Source organism: Maylandia zebra, linkage group LG18, assembly GCF_041146795.1.
Source record: "Maylandia zebra isolate NMK-2024a linkage group LG18, Mzebra_GT3a, whole genome shotgun sequence".
NCBI lineage: Eukaryota > Metazoa > Chordata > Actinopteri > Cichliformes > Cichlidae > Maylandia > Maylandia zebra.
In genome coordinates this window covers 27,532,167-27,552,446 of record NC_135184.1, presented here as the reverse complement: position 1 = coordinate 27,552,446, position 20,280 = coordinate 27,532,167, and the positions used below count along the sequence as shown (strand labels likewise).

The 20,280-nt window shown below is 40.9% G+C and overlaps 1 protein-coding gene across 1 annotated transcript; it reads left to right on the top strand.

Annotated features, from left to right (window-relative positions):
• The first annotated feature begins 6,234 nt into the window (after positions 1-6,234).
• On the top strand, positions 6,235-9,344 carry LOC101478552 (uncharacterized). The gene is made up of 7 exons (XM_004567235.4): positions 6,235-6,359; positions 6,825-6,898; positions 7,088-7,143; positions 7,478-7,641; positions 7,737-7,909; positions 8,226-8,359; positions 8,697-9,344. Exons 2-7 carry the CDS (start codon positions 6,832-6,834, stop codon positions 8,871-8,873), a joined length of 771 nt encoding a protein of 256 aa, XP_004567292.1. The 5' UTR covers positions 6,235-6,359; positions 6,825-6,831; the 3' UTR covers positions 8,874-9,344.
• Positions 9,345-20,280: the final 10,936 nt, after the last annotated feature.

Here is a 20,280-nt window from a genome sequence, read left to right as displayed (position 1 = left end):
ATTTGATCTTGGATGTAGTAAGCGACGTACGAAGAATGGGCCCCCGGTGTTCAAATATGTCCCAGTCTGTCTCTGTGAAGCAGTCCTGTAGTTTGGAGAGAGCATTTTCAGGCCAGGTAGTAACCATCTTTGTGGTGGGCCTGGCACTGCGCCTGAGGGTGGTGTAGGCAGGGAAGAGCAGGAGGGAGAGGAGGGGGTCATTTGATTGTTAGGTTTTTCTCTGTATGTATTATTGTAGGGTCTACCTTTAAATATAAAGTGCCTTGAGGCAACTGATGCTGTGATTTGGTGGTATGTAAATTGAATTGAATTGAATTGAATTGAATCCATCTATCCATTTTCTTCCGTTTATCCAGGGCGGGAGTAGCAGCCTAAGTAAAGAAGCCCAGACCTCCCTTTCCCCAGCCACCTCCTCCAGCCTTTCTGGGGGAACACCAAGGTGACATATAATCTTACTAGCATGTCCTGGGTCTGCCCTAGGGCCTCCTCCGGGTGCGACATACCCAAAACACCTCAATCTGGCGGTGCCAGAAGGCATAGTCAGATGCCCGAACTACCTCAACTGGCTGGAGAGAGTTGTCTGGTCCTGGGTGGGGAACCAGACAAAGAGCAATTCAAAATCCCCTATGAGCAGAAGATCGAGGGAACCGTTCACCTGGATGAACAATTATACTGGGCGTACTGACAGTAGCCAGGCCTGGGGAGGGTACCCAACTGTGAGCGTCTGGTGGCTGGGTCTTAGTCCATGGAGCCTGTCTGGGCACAGCTTGAAAAAGGAACACAGACCCACACTTATGTAGGCCCAATGTGTGCTGGGCAGGGGTGGAGACCCTGGTGGACCAATCCCCAGCTACCAAAACTAGCAATTGGGGCATAATAGTACATTATAATGGTTTGCTGTTGACCCCAACAGTATATAAGCTGATGGAGCATGGCTCTATCAGTGAGTGGGGCAGCCTTAAGTGGTGAGCTGTAGTGGTATGGTCTGCTTGTGGTAACTGAGCTCTCTGTTTTCTTTGTCCTGTTAGTGAATAGCTGGTATGTGCTGGCAGCACAAGTGAACCTTTAACTTGGTTAACCGTCACCTTTTCTTTTTTCAGCATGCTTTAGTTTGTGGTGGTGATTTTGTAATCATACCTTTGTTACTCCCATCATCCCCTAGCCTGTCACGGCTGGCGGAGTGAGCCGTGTGGAGTGGAGGAAAAGGAGGACCCAAAATGCAGCAAACTGATGATGCGAGTGAAGTTTATTTACACGGTGGCAGTGGCAAAAACAGGCAATGAGTAATGACAAATCTAAACTGGGAGAAACTAAAGAGCAAACCTGAAATCTACAAAACGGAGAGCGGAGCAGAGAGACGCAGACTAAGGACCAGGATACCAAGAAACACAGAGATACACGGAAGAACGCAGACGAGCCGACAACGAACACAGACCGACACCCACTAAATATACACACACAAGGTAATCAGGTAATCACACACAGGAGGGAAGAACAGCTGAACCTAATACACATGAGGACCGGAGGACACAAGCTGAACACAATGACAACAGACACAGACCTTCAGAATAGAATAGGAAATCCAGAACATGAGCCTTCAAAGTAAAGCAGGAACACACAGACTGATTTACAACACAACACGGGGACATGAACAGAGCACCAAGGACAGACACAGGTAGGGCTGAATACACACCAAACTACAGGTTCAACCCTAAACCAATACAAAATCAGAATAAACACAAGGCACAAAAATGAACTTCAAGGAAACACAAAACGCTGGGTCAAAATGACCCAGGACCATGACATAGCCCTTATTCAGGAATGTAACAAAGACAAATACAATATTTTTATTAGGGCATATTACTGTTTTAAGGAACACAAAATATAAGAAATTTCATAATGAATGTACATTTAAAAGCAAGTCTTTTAAATGTTTTGTATAAAGATCCATATCATATTGATGTTGAGTCTAACTTTCAAATGTTTCTTTTCATCCAACAGTCTGAAACTTGTTCCCACAATTTTGTAATAACACTGTAGAACATGCCATTATTTATATTGGTCATATTGGTTGTCAGCTAGTTAGCTGAAGTGAAAACCCTCAGTGTTGCTATCTTGGGCCTACAGCAAACCACCCTCCCTTTACTTCCTCACAAGTTAGTTTAGTTTTTTTTGCCATGATAGTATCCTGTTTCTTCTACTGCTAATGAAGTTGTTGTGACACTGAGGAAAAGCAGTGTTGCACTTTATAGATTGCAGAAGGATTTTTAAAACTTCAGAAATATTTCATGTGATCTTTATTCCTAAAGATGAGCATGAAAAGAAAAAATTACAAATTATATCAAAGAATGCTAAAACCTTTTTGTGTTACCTGCATGGGAGGAACATGATGCCCACTGGGACCAATAGAAACACATGCAGCAGCCAATCAGAGTGTACAGAGAATGCCAGAGCCTGTATCTGATGCAGAGACATGTTGATTACTCACCTGAGGGTTTCAACTTGTCAGGACTGAAACACCATGAAGCATCATTGGCCTACCCTCACAGTTTGGAAGAAAATTATTACCATTTCCCTGAGCCGCCAGCTAGCTGCACTGCACAGCATCATGATCATGGCTCCCAGTAGCATTCTACTCTGAGACACAATCATGCTGATCACTATATACACCCCAGGTCTCAAACATCAGAGTCCAGTGGGGAGTCAGGAGCATTACTAGAGGGGGCCAGCACAAACCATCCTAGATTTTATACACCCACACCCACAGGAGTTTGCATGGTTGAGGATTGTTTGTGGAAAATACTCTTTCAGCAGATGCAACAGAACGCTTCAAACTCCAAATATTGGTGGATCATATTAAGGTGAAGGAGGCCCTGCTTGCTGACTTCTATAGCAATTCTAGGTACCCTCATACCCAATGGATGCCAGGAGTATAGACAACCACTGGCACTCAGCATATTGCAGAGTGATGGATGGGGCATCTGTCATGTAAGGAGATACCAAGACCTTCAGGATGTTTGCTCTAAAGGTACGCTCACTGGTCAGTTTGCATGGACAGTTAGGGAGGAAAGGAATTGTAGAGCTGGAATGTGGGGCCCAGGTGTCAAGGTTGCTTGAAAAACTGCCACATGGTTTGCGGTCCAGTTTCCATAGATATTGTCAGCCTCAGAGTATTCCCTTTCCTACTGGCTCGAATATGAGCTGCAGGCGCAAGTTGATACTTCACTGTTCACGTCATGATCTGGAGGTATGACTGGAAATTCCATCAGGCACCTGAGTTCCTTGGTCTCCACCCCTGGGCGGAGCCATCATCTCTCCTGCAGTCCTGTACACCTGAAGCCAAATCTGGGTAATCAAGTTGAGGATTTAAGCTTACCTTGTTTTCCTGTGTCACAGTTTCCCTGGACCTTCTTCGCCACTGCCTTCAACCTCAGCTTGTTTTGGATAACCTCCACACTCTGGAAAATACAGAGAACCTCGACTGCCTGCCCTCCAGCTATCACTCACCACCTCGGATGCAGTGGAACTCAGGTCATCTTTGCCAATACTCACCTGAATTCTGTCCACCTTTCCCTCAAAGCCAAGCTCACCCCAGCTGTCAGTAAAAAATATTAATCATACCCACCTTCCCTAGGTGTCCTGCGCCCACCACCTTCCTAACCACGTTTGCTTCTCTTCCAGATACACCCGCTCCATTCCCATCGCAACTGTCACTTCACAGTTCACTCTCGCTGACCCACGGCCGCATCACTACTCTTTGCTATGAATTAATCTGTTTTCTTAATAAAACACTGTAAAACTTACGAGCCATCTCTGTTGTGGTTCGCTGCATTTGAGTCTAGTTTAGCTATCAGCCTGTGGCCATTGTGACAATTCAGCTCAAAGAAACCAGTATTTCAGACAGGAGAGGAAAGGAAGAAGTCATCCAGTAAGATAACCACTGCAGTGTTGAAGGGGTAAAAGGGCAGCCTGCAGAATTACCACTGAAAACCATGAGACAAGATCTCCATGTCCTCTAAGGTGAGGCTGTCTCTTTTAGCATTTCTCTTGTTTTCCAACCAGGATGGATTTTCAAAATCCACCATGCTCTCACTGCCAAGACACTTGGGCTGGCAGAGCACACTCAGCCAGTGAATGCCCTTAAGCAGAAATCTTAAGGATCTGGCACTACAGGATCAGCCCACACACATGTGGTCACCCTGTTAGAGCCTGTCTGACTTGGCCCTACAGGTGTCAAGATGCACCTTGGCTGGACATTACAAGGTCCAGCTCAAGAGGTAATGCAGCAATTCAATTCAATTCATTTTTATTTATACAGGGCCAAATCACAACAACAGTCACTATAATGATAAGGATAAGATTTATTTGTCAGTTGCAGTTGCCTGCAGCTGACCATACAGACAATACCTAAAATATACAAACTTACATTGGGGAGAAATGTCAGGCCAGGCAGCAACAAAGGGATAGACAGTGAGATATGTAACATATAGGGGCAAAACAGGGTTTCTGCCTATGATGACTTCCAACAAGGAAGTCATCATGAGGAGAAAACAAAAAACTCCATAGCATATAAAGAAGCACAAATATCATCACACTATAACACCATGAAACACAGACAAGCCGCTTTACATTGCAAGGTAGATGCTACAATAATACATACAGAGAAAAACCCAACAATCATATGACCCCCTGTGAGCAAGCACTTTGGCGACAGTGGGAAGCAAAAACTCCCTTTTAACAGGAAGAAACCTCCGACAGAACCAGGCTCAGGGGGGGGGGGCCATCTGCCACGACCGGGTGGGAAGAGAAAGAAGGAAGACAGGTTAAAAGACATGCTGTGGAAGCGAGCCAGAGATGAATAACTCTTGACTAAGGAGCACTTGACTGAGGACCAGTGTTATTTCACCACCCGTCAGTCCCAGAATGCAAACCTGTTTTGAGATGTTGGAGAGACTATGGCAAATGGATGTGCTACCCTTTTGCACTGCCAAAGCCAGCACCAGGTCGTGACAAGAAGCTATTAAGCTTCTTGAGACATTGGTGGAGTTAAGCTGTATGCAACACAGCTCCTACAGGCTTATAATATGTCTACGCTGTCTGCACCTAAGGAGGCAGTTCTCCCTGTGCGCCACAGTACAGAGCGCAGATTGTTGAAGTCACTGGAGCATGTCCTTGCCTACACAACAGAGATTCAGAGACTGGAAAGGGGAAGTTATGTTTTCAAACTATACTGTATCTTTGTAAGGTCTACAATATAAAGCGCTTTGAGGCGACTCCTGTTGTGATTTCCCGCTGTAGAAATAAAATTGAATTGAAATTAAAATTAAAATTGAGCTGAGAATACTCCGACTAGCTGCTATATCCCATGCCACATGGCGCAGCATAACGGCAAGAATTGACTTGTATCAGTGACTACCTTCTCCCTGGATGTACTTTGGGGCCACAACCCCTGGCAGTTCAGTCTCTTCTTCGAGATTGAAGAAGTCACTTGGATGGGTGACAAAACATTTCTCCCAAAAAACGCTACATCCAGATCAACAGAATCAACTTTTTGGAGATTTACTTTCCTGGATGACTGAGAATGCATCAAGACGATGTTTATATTATTTCCTACAATTTCAGAACCACTCCCCTACTGGCCAGCTACAGTTTGTGCTTAATGTGTGCCAATGATAAATACAGTTTTCGTGCTGTGACATCATCTCTCACTGGACATTATTACAAGAGGACAGCACTGAACAGCGTTCTAGTGATAGTGGGTTATTGTGTCTGCTATAACACCATGTATGAATCACATCATTTCCTGTCACAGTTACCCAAAAGGGGTTTTGGGGTCAGTTTACAAAGTGAGGTACAGTGAGGATTATTAAAAGAATGAAGAAAAGGAAAACACTGCAGTGGAGAAAATGTTCAGATCAAACACCAAACAGTTTTCTGAGGAAGTCTTTAAACCTTCCAAAACAAAGAACATTCCCTAACTCTCACATGTTGGCCTATCTCTCCCTGATAAGGAGGTGTCTCACTATCTGTCTAATGTCACCCATGAACTTACAATGGCCCCACTGTATCAAGTGTGTGTAATGAAAGTGTTACTGGGAAAGGCATGTGTGGAATACTCTGTTCAGTCTGCGGCCATCATGACTGAGCTTTGGATAATTTAAAAATAATGATTGGATAATCAATCAGTCGACTTGACTTGCGGTTGCAGCATACATAAGTGAAGCAGAATAAATTCACAGAAAGATTTCCAGGTTTCCTGAATCTACAGTGCGTGACGTCATGCTTCTTCTTTGTTCAGAAACGTGTCATTGTCCTCAGGCAGAGAATCACAGTCATTGACAGTAGAGGGACAACTGAAGGTAACAGCTTTTTACTATTTCTTTTATAGCATTGTTACTATAGCACAACCATGACAGGTGACTTTATTATTCAATTTGATTCATATGAGAGCTTTAATCCAGAATAGTTAATCATAGTCGAGGCTATTTATCTTCTGAATGTATGAACAAAGCAAACGTATCATGTCCTTTCTTTTCTGTGGATAAAAGTAGTTGGTGGCAATGGAAAATTGCATTTATGTTGTTAAAATTCACAAGTCAGTGTAACTTAGTGAAGACGTAAAACTCGTACGAGGAAAGAAGTTTCTTTGTGTTTGATTATGTGACCACTGAGACGTCCCAACTTCCGTATGTACGCATGTAAAAAGGGGGAAGTAACACAGGAAAATGCTTTTTGAAAAGTGCTACAGCAGCGTCTCTGTGCTTTCTAATGAATGCTGCATGCTTATTGATACATGCGTATATGTGCACATTTGTATCACTCAGATCAGCCATGAAGCTGTTTCCACATCATCCTGTTATTTGGTCCAGTTTGTTGGTTTTGTGGTTCACACAATGTGGTAAGTGAAAGAGTAATCACAATGTACACAGACACTCTGTGAACAAATGGGCTATAAGGAATAGCTATGAAAACATTTGACCTTAAGTCATTGGTGTTTTTTTTTTAAACAAAATATTTCCCTTAATATTATTAATCAGGGTGGTGTTCAGCTTTATTTCCTTTTCTTCTTCTTCTTCTTTCCCCCAAGAATCTGAGGGCCACACTTTGAATGCCTGTCAAGAGAAAATGGATGACCAGTACGAGGTGAAAATAAACCTATCCTTTTGTCTTTGAAAGACCATACAGACATGGTGCTTGTACCATTAGGTCCATAAGTATTTGAACAGTGAGACAGTTATTGTAGTTTTGACTCTGTACACAACTACAGCCGATTTGAAATTAAACAATCAGGAAGTCATTGAAATCCAGACAGGAATTACAATTTTATGTATAAAAATGGCTTTAATGGCTTGCCACTCTTTACTCCAGCACCATTGTGTTGGTGTACAGAGACTGTCCAAAAATGTATGGCTCTAACTAATAAATATAAATATGGTGCGTTTTTTAATGTTTCAATGTTCTGATCTTGTATGTGAAGTTGGGTATGGTTCTCATACGGACTTCAGCTCAGCAGGATTCCTATGAAGACCTTACAGATATAAAGGAGAAGTTTATCTGCCTCCTCTACCCAACAAATGAGCTCAACTGCTCCTGGTCATTCAACACTTTAGAGAAGGATACTAAGCTCTCTGTGTTTATCAGGTATTCTTATTTTTAAATAGAGCTTTATTTACAAATAAGGTACAATAAGCTGAAACACTGCTTTGAGTCTGTATCTCCTCTGTCTCCCCTACCAGCATTTGTGATGATGAAATACTGGTTGAGTCACTAAACTATACTTCTGTGGAAAGAGCTGGATCAGCGTCTTTGATTCTCAGCAATAATATGGCAGAAGTCATCCTTCATTTGAACAAGTCCATGCAGAACAAGTGGACGTCTTACACCTACGTGTATGACATGGACATGCTGGGTAATATTTCAAGACTATTAAGTAGTTATAAATGACAATGCTATAGATCAGATTAAAAAAAATACAAATATCTCTCTCGCTTTTGACAATTTTTCTTCATCAGTAATTAAAAAATTTCTGTCCTTTGAGATCTTGAAGGCTGTGACTAAAACTGGGGGTTAGTGCCAAGTACAGGGGTATGGAGTGGTAACCTGAAGTTTCAGTTCAGACTCCAGTGTATTTCAGCCACAATCTACAGCAGATGTTCAGAATTAAACGTTTCCAGTTATTTTACTAATTGTGCATGTGTGTCTGTGTGTCTGTGTGTGTGAGACAGAGCTCCTTTCTCCACCTCCAAACATCTATGCTTCAGTCAAAGGTGGAGCCCTGGTTGTATCATGGGGTCTGCCTCGCACCAGAGAAGTCGTTAACTCTTATTGTTTTGAATACCAGCTGGACAAAGGTGATCAGGTACAGTATCTCTGATCACGGATCTTTCTTGTGCACATATGACAGGATTAATGAATGAGACAAACTTGGTGAAAAACTCAACTCAGTGAGGACTAAAGTATTTTTAATGTTTTAATTAGAGAAAAACAAAAATGACTTTTTAAAGTAGAAAATGTGAACATCTTTTGATAAATGCTGGTTACATTTTTTTCCATTCTCAGAAGCAATAAATAACACATTCTGATAGGTTTAGCTGTACTCAATAGAAGTTGAAAGTCAGAGCAGTCTGAGGTACAGAGGAACATTAAGGTAAACCCAAGATTTATTTATTTATTTTTAATGGCTCTTTTCAAAACAGGAACAGCCAATATACTTGATCGCCCAGCAGTCTTACAGAGAGCCAGTTTCAGATGCCACACGCACCTACAAACTGAGAATGAGGACACGAATAACAAATACCTGCTCTGGATCATCTCAGTGGAGTGAATGGAGTGATGGTGTTGTCGTGCAGAATGATTCAACCGATGGCTGGTGATCCAGTGTCAGCGACTGGTTGAAGGGCTAGTGTCTGAAAGCCTTAGTAAATGTTATTATTTTTGAAACTTTTCTTTCTTGGTCATATTCTTTCTTGGCCCTGTGAAACTGCATTTCGTTGCCCTGTACCTGTGCATGTGCAATGACAATAAAGTTGAATTCTATTCTAATTCTATTCTATTCTATAGGAATTGACAAAAAGAGATATTTTCTTTAACCATTTCACATATAGTGGCCACTATAATGAACAGCTATTCAAAGACTGTTTTCTTGTATTTGTGTCAGTGTTCATAGTTTACTTGCACATAAACACAACACAGTGTATATTATTTATTCGTTTTTCCAAATTCATAAGTCAAAACATATGTTGTCCACAGGTGGACATTTTAAAAAACATTTTAAAAAAGTTTAAAAAAAAGTTCAACAATCTTTTTTCATGCCTAAAGATGAATAAAAATACTTAAGAAAACAATCCTGATTGAGGTTGTCATAATTCATGCATGAAAGGGTTAAGCAAAGTTGGATGAAAGCTGCTTCCATGTAATATAATGTTTCTTTCTGTTGGTTTCTAAATACAGATGTGTAAAGTCTTTCTTGTCTTTAAAAATGGCAAGGTCTAAGACCCTCACCTTGCGATACTAATAGCTTAATATTAGGATTGTTATTTTAAAAAAATGTGAAAAGCAGGTAGTGCTGGAAACCAAGTAACAGTGTAGCGTCCCCACCAAATAATGTGTTAGGGAGGAAAAACATGATCCTGATTAAACAATCTTCTTCCCCTTTACTCAGGTAGAGCTTCCAAAGACCAAAGTCTTTTGTGGGGACATGACTCTGAAAACTCTAATTCAAGCACTATTTATGCAATCTACATGAGTCCTACTGTACTGTCAAGAGGTCATCCTTAGCTTTCCATGGTTGCCACATTTGAGGGGGTTAGACTAACAGAGCAATATTGTTTTCAAGATAATGAGAATTGCAGCTTTTATGGAAGTTCAGTTTATTTATATAGTACTAAATCACAACAACAGTCACCTTGAGGTGCTTTATATTGTACAGTAAAGACCCTACAATAATACAGAGAAACCCCCAAGAACCAGACCCCAAGAATCCCTTTCAGCACATGACATAAATGACACTTGACATGACAAGACATAATGTGGATTGCACAACACTGGACATTATATTCTTCATTTCCAGTTAATACTTGTACAGCTGCTGTTATTGTGTATATATTTATTTATATTTCTTCATACATTCTTATATAGTTCTATATTGTGTATTTTGTTGTACAGTTATTTTATTTTCAACTTTAATTTATATATTTTATCTTATTCTTTCCCAGTTAAATTTACCCTTCATTCTAATTTGTGTTGTACAGTTATTTCATTTTTAACCTTAATTTATATTTTATTCCTTCCTAGTTAAATTTACCCTTTTTAATTTTTCACATTTATTTCCTATCTTATTCATAGCCTTTTCCTTTTTTGTTTTCTTTAGGTCACGAGCAGTTGTCCAAGCATTTCACTACATATCGTACTGTGTATGACTGTGTACGTGACAAATAAAATTTGAATTTGAATTTGAATTTGACACTCTACATTGTCACACATCATTCAAATCTGACATTTCTCTGTGATGACCCACACCACCTTGACTTCTTTTTGGTCTGCTTGAGTGTCAGGTCTTATTTGCTGGCACTGGAAGGCTGATGTGGCACGTTTGTGTGCCAACACTCTATAAAAGACCTCAGAGCTCAGTTTTTTTTATGGCTCTCCTCTCTGAGACACCTTTTTCGATTGTGTTCTTTCTCCAAACAACCTTGCATACACCATTTCTTTGACCGTGTGATGGTTTTGTGTATTGTTTTTGTAATTTGCTATTTCTAGTATTTAATAGAAGTTTAGTTCAGTGCATTTGAGTTTTGAGCCCGCACACAGAGAGCCTTGACAGATCGTTTACAGCACTGCTTGTATTGACTACACACCATGGTTACACTAAATTTTGATGAGAACTCTCTAAAAGAGTTTTTGAGAACTCTCTTAAACAGAATGTAACAAAGAAAGATTCCTTTCACGGGCCGGTGACCTGGGTGGCAGTTGAGGAACCAAATCCCACAGCTTCAGAACTCTAGCTTACACAATACTGCTTACTCATACTTTGGATGTCATCATTTTGTCCCTTTCAAGGCTCCGAGTAGGACTGCACTTTCACAATTCTGAGTAAAATCCTTTCTCACTCAGTCTCCCGTCATATCATCCATGACCATTATTACTACCATGGCGTATCGACGAGCTGTATCTGACTCATAGGTGTGCAAAAAACCCACATCTCAACAATGAGAATTTATTTGTTAAAATTGTGTTTTAGCGTTCAGATGTGTTTCTATGCTGCTGTATAGGTGGTAATGATGTAATGATTCAACACCACAGTTACTAAAATCATCTCTGTGTTCACACTTTTCAGTTGTGTGATCTTGTTGAGCACATCATTGGTGCCTTGAGCCAAAGCAGGTTTGAAGGACTAACCTGTCTAGTGATGCGCAGCAAATGTATTATATTTGTTAAAATAGTATTTGAGATGCATACAGTGAGACCCAAAGTTCTAATCTGGACAATAATTTGCATGCAAAAGCCAGGTGCAGCAAAAATGAAAACTCATATATGCAAATTGATGTTTAATTTCTTTAAAAAAAATTTGTCGGAAGGTTAAATGAAATTGAATTTTCTGGCAATTATTTCATGTTTCGGGCTTCACAGGTTTAAAGCAGATTTTTTAAGACTTTTTGTCATCTGGCATATAAACTTTCATCATTTAAACTTTTAAACTTGTTGCATGAGAAAGCCAAATAACAAAGTTGACCTTAACATCAGCACAAATTTAATGTGAGAAAATAGTTTAGAAAGAAGAAGTGGGGGTGGTTTGGTACCTATTTGTTAGAAAGTCATACCACAGCATCTACTTTAAACTTCCTTAAGCTGCAGACAGAGGTCCTCTGGGATTGGTCGCAAAAAAAGCCAAATAAGGTGAAAATCAAAAGAAAAAGGAAGAACATAAAAATAGATTAAGGGCAGAGGGCATCTTGTGACTCGTCTCTCTGGTTCTTTTACATTAATGTGTTTATTTTAAAATTATATAAGTGTAAACTGTACTATGTGTGTTGTTACTGTGAGTAAAAGAACACAATTATTAGACTATAATGTGTTAAATTTGCTTAGATGAGAGGGTCCATCAGTAGATCAGAGGAACAGGGAGGGATTTGTCTGTGTGTTTCAGTTTGGCTTAGCTGTAGGCTTGAGAGTGTGTGTAATTGTGTAGAGGGAAAGGAATTTATTGCCACTGGGGGTCTGCCTGTAATGAAAGGAGACAGGAAGCTACAGTTGGGGGATGCTGATGCTGATGCTTGTACCTCATAATTGTTATAACTTAGAAGTAGGTTTGCAGGAGCCTCTCCACATGCTTATCTGTAAATGTAAGACAAGAAGAAATCAGTGGCCCAGTGGATGCAGAGTGGGGGTCTCAGTGTTTTGTATGTTTTGTAAAGGAATTTGGTGTAGCTTGGGAGAGAGGAGATTACTTTTATGACTGGCAGAAAGTCACGTACACAGAGACACACATACACAGTGCTTTAACTGTTACGACGCACCCACACTCACTCATGTGCACTCACACATACACACGGGTACGCGCACACACAGACACTCACATGCTCGCACATACGTACACAAACACAGAGTTTGCAACACACCATGGGGGTTTTATGATGGGTCACTTCTATATAACTGGTTGTAGCAAACAAAGAAGTGGAGATCTGCAAAAACCTATGAAGGAGATTTTGAAAGCAGTTTTGTTTACACATTAAAGATCTTTGTCATTTCTAAATGCATGTACTGCCAAGCATTTCTATACAATATGGAGTTCAGGAGATACTACAGATATACTGAAGTCATGCAAAGGTTGTGTTGATGTGTGTTTGGGTGGAAATTGTGGTTTGAACGTTGTCCTCGCCTGACTTTGATGACTCTGATAAAATGACCGCACACACACATCAACTGGAGACATGTTGTTGTTTCATAGTCGCATCACATCATTTACATCTGGATACGATATAAATATCATTCTGCATTTAAAAAACTTCCACCCCCAAAAGTATTTATTGTTCATTTATAAAACAACTGTTCAGCAGTACAAAAATATTCAGAATATAAAACAACTTAAATATATTACTTAAAAACAAGCTATTAAAAAAGAAGTAAAAATTTTTATTTTTCCACCCCATGACAGATGTAGTGCGGGAGGATGTGCAGAGGGTTGGTGTGACAGAAGATGGCATGGGATAGAGGTCGATGATCTGCTGTAACAGGAACAGCTGAAAGAAGATTTGACTTAACCAGTGTTTGTTTCCTCTTTCTTTGTATGTTAAAGAAATTCCAATAAACCCCATTTCATTTAAAAAAAAAATCCTAAAATTCCTAGAAAAAATGTCATAGAAAAGATGAACTAAGCATTTTTATTACAGACAATGAAATGCCACCCACAGACAGACACAAATAAAAGAGTTGTATGTCTGAGAGTTCATTGGAAACGCTAGTTTAATTCATGAAACCATTTGATATGTCTGCCTTCTATTTACAAGACAGACGCTTTTTAGTTAAGCCTTGTTGCTCATAATGCTCGTTAGTGCTTTTGTAACATGCTGGAAACATTCCTCTGAGATTTTGTCTGACTGTGGCAGCATTTAATATAATTACATGTAGATTGTCAATGTAATTTTGTTAGATATGTGTAACGTAAAATGCTACATTTACTGGTTAGATGAAATGTAACTGTTTGGTATACATTCAGTTTTTGTTACGGCCATTTTCTTTCATGATTATTTGAATAGATAGAAATTGGATTTTATATATTTCAGTTTATTTTGTTAAAAATGATTGTGTCATGTTTGAAGGTGAAAAGTAATTTCTTTTTGAATGTAGCCTTGGTTTGTTGTTCTAAGCATATGAGTGCCAACTGCAGGTGGCTCCTGGAGTGGTCTTTTACTGCTGTAATACTGCACCCCTCATCATCAGACCCCTATGATAATGGTGTGTGCTCAGCAATGCTATTCTGGAGAACCTGGTTGTAAACAGTGGTTATCTGAGTCACTGTTGCCTTCCTATCAGCTCACAGCAGCTTGTTCATTCTCTTCTGACATCAACAAAGTATTTTTACCCAGAGAACTGCTGCTTAATAGATACGTTCTCTTTTTCAGACCATTTTCTGTAAACACTAGAGATGGTTGTGCAGAAAATAATCCCAGTAGATCAGCAGTTTCTGAAATACAGTGGGGCAAAAAAGTATTTAGTCAGCCACCGATTGTGCAAGTTCCCCCACTTAAACTTATGACAGAGGTCAGTAATTTGCACCAGAGGTACACTTCAACTGTGAGAGACAGAATGTGAAAAAAAAATCCATGAATCCACATGGTAGGATTTGTAAAGAATTTATTCGTAAATCAGGGTGGAAAATAAGTATTTGGTCAATAACAAAAATACAACTCAATACTTTGTAACATAACCTTTGTTGGCAATAACAGAGGTCAAACGTTTACTATAGGTCTTTACCAGGTTTGCACACACAGTAGCTGGTATTTTGGCCCATTCCTCCATGCAGATCTTCTCGAGAGCAGTGATGTTTTGGGGCTGTCGCCGAGCAACACGGACTTTCAACTCCCGCCACAGATTTTCTATGGGGTTGAGGTCTGGAGACTGGCTAGGCCACTCCAGGACTTTCAAATGCTTCTTACGGAGCCACTCCTTTGTTGCCCGGGCGGTGTGTTTTGGATCATTGTCATGTTGGAAGACCCAGCCTCGTTTCATCTTCAAAGTTCTCACTGATGGAAGGAGGTTTTGGCTCACAATCTCATGATACATGGCCCCATTCATTCTGTCCTTAACACGGATCAGTCGTCCTGTCCCCTTGGCAGAAAAACAGCCCCATAGCATGATGTTTCCACCCCCATGCTTCACAGTAGGTATGGTGTTCTTGGGATGCAACTCAGTATTCTTCTTCCTCCAAACACGACGAGTTGAGTTTATACCAAAAAGTTCTACTTTGGTTTCATCTGACCACATGACATTCTCCCAATCCTCTGCTGTATCATCCATGTGCTCTCTGGCAAACTTCAGACGGGCCTGGACATGCACTGGCTTCAGCAGCGGAACACGTCTGGCACTGCAGGATTTGATTCCCTGCCGTTGTAGTGTGTTACTGATGGTGACCTTTGTTACTTTGGTCCCAGCTCTCTGCAGGTCATTCACCAGGTCCCCCCGTGTGGTTCTGGGATCTTTGCTCACTGTTCTCATGATCATTTTGACCCCACGGGATGAGATCTTGCGTGGAGCCCCAGATCGAGGGAGATTATCAGTGGTCTTGTATGTAGGGTTGCCAACTCCCTGAAAAATAAATAAGGGACACCTCGTGGCCAGGGCCGGGCGACCCAGTTGTCTTCACCCTTCCCAGTGTGGTGAATTTTCTAGCTCTTTTTTTGTGTGTGAAATTATTTTTTTAACCCTTTGACTTGAATTTGATTTAAGTAGATGTGTATTCTTTGTGATATAAACACATGTGAAACAAATGATCATTTAGCCATTTATTTTTAGCTCAAAATGACAACATTAACACAATAAAACAGGTCTCCTTCTTAAACAGAAGCCTGTCATGCTTAACTTTTGAGAATACAAGTAAATCTTTCTTTAAAAGAACTCTGTCCTGCTTAACTTAAAATAATAGAAAACAATAGAAAGAAAAACATTCTTGTAACAGTGCACATTTAGTGCATTTAGTACAGTTGGCTTCAGTTGAAATATTATTTCAGCTTTTCTAATGCTAATCAGCTGCTCCTGTTTGTAAACCCGCTTGTTCCCATGATTACGCATCTTAACTCATCATCATTATTCATCTATGTATTACTTTTATGTATTAGTCATCAATTTGTTGTAATCATCTATCCTTGCAGTTGTTTATTACACAAAATAAGTTATATTATCACACTTCTGGCCACATAGCGCTGATATTCACTGCACATGCCCATATTAACTTTTTCCAGCCAGGTGTTTTCCTTTTTCCATTCTTCCCTTTCTCTGAGGGGAACAAACATTGCTGCTCTAACGCTGGGCTCACACTGTGCGATTTTAGGCCCTTTTTGAGTGATCGGACCGATTTTGGCCTTCATCGTGCGTCGTGTAGTATACGTGGGGTAACGAGAAGTGATTAACACCTCACGACCAGCTCCCGATCATCAATCGCTCGTGAGGGTGTCACCACAGCCGCTCACACTGCTCGCGCGCAAACACATAAACGTTGGTGTAAAAGACGGAGCAGCACGGCTGTGCAGCGTGTGATCTGGACACAAGCGATAGAGCATCGGGCGGTATAGTGTGACTCACACTATACCGCCCGATGCTCTGATGCGACCTGAGTGCTCACACTGTGCCTCCATAAAATGAAGGTTATAACAGAAAATCTATCGCGCTCTCCCTCTGTCTTTCACTCACACAGACACACCACCACCATCAACTTTGCTAAATTGCTAATGAAAAACACTCATCAGGCAGCTGTGATTGAGCAGCAGTGTAAATCCAACTATTTTCACGGTTGTTGTGGTCGTGATAATTTTGTGATGCCACATCGAAAAGGCTCGGATGAGCTTTCCAAAGTTCTACAAGTTGTGCCTCCATCACTTGTGTCCAGATCACACACTGCACAGCCGTGCTGCTCCGTCTTTTACACCAACGTTTACGTGTTTGCGCGCGAGCAGTGTGAGCGGCTGTGGTGAGACCCTCACGAGCGATTGATGATCGGGAGCTGGTCGTGAGGTGTTAATCACTTCTCGTTACCCCACGTATACTACACGACGCACGATGAAGGCCAAAATCGGTCCGATCACTCAAAAAGGGCCTAAAACCGCACAGTGTGAGCCCAGCGTTAGAGCAGCAATGTTTGTTCCCCTCAGAGAAAGGGTAAGAATGGGAAAAGGAAAACACCTGGCTGGAAAAAGTTAATATGGGCATGTGCAGTGAATATCAGCGCTATGTGGCCAGAAGTGTGATAATATAACTTATTTTGTGTAATAAACAACTGCAAGGATAGATGATTACAACAAATTGATGACTAATACATAAAAGTAATACATAGATGAATAATGATGATGAGTTAAGATGCGTAATCATGGGAACAAGCGGGTTTACAAACAGGAGCAGCTGATTAGCATTAGAAAAGCTGAAATAATATTTCAACTGAAGCCAATTGTACTAAATGCACTAAATGTGCACTGTTACAAGAATGTTTTTCTTTCTATTATTTTCTATTATTTTAAGTTAAGCGGGACAGAGTTCTTTTAAAGAAAGATTTACTTATATTCTCAAAAGTTAAGCATGACAGGCTTCTGTTTAAGAAAGAGACCTGTTTTACTGTGTTAATGTTGTCATTTTGAGCTAAAAATAAATGGCTAAATGATCATTTGTTTCACATGTGTTCATATCACAAAGAATACACATCTACTTAAATCAAATTCAAGTCAAAGGGTTAAAAAATAATTTCACACACAAAAAAAGAGCTAGAAAATTCACCACACTGGGAAGGGTGAAGACAACTGGGTCGCCCGGCCCTGGCCACGAGGTGTCCCTTATTTATTTTTCAGGGAGTTGGCAACCCTAAGTGTGAGACCTGCATCGTGACCTATGAACTTCTAACCCCTGCGAGTCAATCGTGCAGTTTGAGCAGGAGCTGAATAACGTGACTGAAAAAATCGCACAGTGTCTGCCCAGCTTTAGGTGTACTGTCGTCCGAGACTTGCACCGCAGTGTCGGCGTTTGTTTCCCTGTTGGCCATGCTTCTTGTTGTGGTCATCTGTTGTCTTCCGGTATTTCCTCGACCAATGAGATGAGCGGTAATCTGAATTGTCATACTCGAATTGTCATAAGTGTGCTGTCAGCTCATTGGTCACAAAGCAGGAGAGGGGCTGGGAATTATGTTTTCAAACAAAGCGTTAATTCCATTAACATTTATAGACTACTTTTGATTCTCACTGTATTACGGGACAAAGTGCGTCCCTTATTAGCTCAATACGGGACGTGTACTTTTGTTTCTAAATACGGGACGATTCCGTATTTTAAGGGACGGTTGGCAACCCTACTTGTATGTCTTCCATTTTCTGATGATTGCTCCCACAGTTGATTTTTTCCACACCAAGCTGCTTGCCTATTGTAGATTCACTCTTCCCAGTCTGGTGCAGGTCTACAATACTTTTCCTGGTGTCCTTCGAAAGCTCTTTGGTCTTGGCCATGGCGGAGTTTGGAGTCTGACTGTTTGAGGCTGTGGACAGGTGTCTTTTATACAGATGATGAGTTCAAACAGGTGCCATTCATACAGGTAACGAGTGGGGGACAGAAAAGCTTCTTACAGAAGACGTTACAGGTCTGTGAGAGCCAGAGATTTTCCTTGTTTGAGGTGACCAAATACTTATTTTCCACCCTAATTTACGAATAAATTCTTTACAAATCCTAACATGTGAATTCATGGATTTTTTTTCACATTCTGTCTCTCACAGTTGAAGTGTACCTCTGGTGCAAATTACTGACCTCTGTCATCATTTTAAGTGGGGGAACTTGCACAATCGGTGGCTGACTAAATACTTTTTTGCCCCACTGTATTATATATTTATATAACTATCAGTAAGTACATTAGCTGAAGTGAAAACTCTTAGTGTCTTGGGTCTATATTGAACCGAGCCTTTCTTCTTCACATAATTAAGCCACTAAATATTAGCCCTTGGTCAGGAAATGGCTGCGTGGAAGGCTGATTAAGACTCGAATGCAGGACCCAGAAGGCAGGAAGTGAACTCAAAGTCAGCTTTAATGCTAGAAACCTTCCAAAAACACAACAACTCGTGTAAGATAAAAATCAGGACCTTACAATCTAGAAACCAGGTTATATAGAGAAGTGTATTACCTTTCCAAAAGACTTCTTAGATACAGATTGACATTGCAACCTTAGCTCTTGTTGTTCCAGACACTCATCCAAACAGTCAGACACCAGTCATATTGGGAACAAACAGGCTTCGCGCAGATTTTCCTGTAAAACAAAGTGGGGCCTTGCAAAAAAAAAGTCTGGGAACCACTACCTTAGTTGAACACCCCTCTCAGTCTTCCTTGCCTGGTGGCCTTTGTGTTAAAACTTGCTCAATAACACATCCTTCCCGAGCTCCACACAAAGTGCCTGTAATGATTACAAATGAAAAAGAACAAGGTGGTGAATCGTCGATTCCACAGGAGTGGAAAGAGAGGATAACCAAGCAACTCAGTGATATCCAGGAAGTATTCACTTTCAATACCTTGAGTTTGGCTGTACGAGCAAAGTGAAAGATTCCACCAAACTTAATGATCCAACTCCCTTCAAGCACAGTGCATGCCCTATACACCAATGTCAGTTCACCATAGTTACAGATAGTAACCCACTCACATACATATTGACCTCTGATAAGTTAGACACCCCTGGCTTTAGGTGGCCTGCAACTTTGGCTACGTACCCGGGTATTTTTGAAAACGCAGATTTTTCTATGCATTTGCACCTTTCGTCCACACGTAAACGGCGTTTTCGCTCACTGAAAACGGAGATTTTTAAAAATTCTTGCCAGGGTGGATATTTTCGTAAACTCCGTTTTTGCATTTACGTGTGGACAAGGAAAACGGAGAAAACAGCGTCAAAGGTGTGCACCTTTTTTGACGCTACACTGTGCGCCACGTTATTGTTTCGGTGAAATGAATTTCTACAATGGGGGACTTAGACAAAACACTGTTACTGTTAATTGTACTCTCTACAGTCTTTAAATGCTTACATATACACACAAAGTTACTGTCCCTCCACACATAGGACTCAGTTCTGCTTCTATGCCCCATCTTTGTTTACTATTTCCCACCGAGGCTTCTAGACTTCTGATTGGCCAACATTTCTAGACATTTTTAAACACCTGGACCTCATCAAGGCAGCTGGATCATTGTTAAACTCTCATCAGTAACAAGTTCAAGCCAAGGTTTCTCTTGCCTGCGTGCTAGATATTAACGTGTGTGTCTTTGTACCTAGATTCCCTGACCCATCCCTGTGTTTCCTCGAGCAGTGTGTGGAAGGAGCGACTGGTCACTAGTGGAGAGAGAGGTCAGAGTGGAGCGTGTGTGTGATTCCTCTTTCCCCCGGAGCCCTGCCCACCTTACGTCTTGTGTACAGCACTATCCCCCCACAGCCTGTAAATACACTTGGTGAAGAAATTGTAAATAAACTTTCATTGTTAACTCGCAACCCTTCCAGATCTCCCTTTTTTGCAACTCAGGGAACTCAGTCAATTGGAGAGTCACAATGAGGTGTTGTACAAGATG

What these genes read in the sequence shown, in the direction of transcription:
- LOC101478552 (XM_004567235.4), top strand. Translation starts at nt 6,832, where the DNA reads ATGAAGCTGTTTCCACATCATCCTGTTATTTGGTCCAGTTTGTTGGTT. An exon ending in TTTGTGGTTCACACAATGTG is followed by an intron (nt 6,899 to 7,087) that starts GTAAGTGAAAGA and finishes CTTTCCCCCAAG; the next exon opens with AATCTGAGGGCCACACTTTG. An exon ending in AAATGGATGACCAGTACGAG is followed by an intron (nt 7,144 to 7,477) that starts GTGAAAATAAAC and finishes TTGTATGTGAAG; the next exon opens with TTGGGTATGGTTCTCATACG.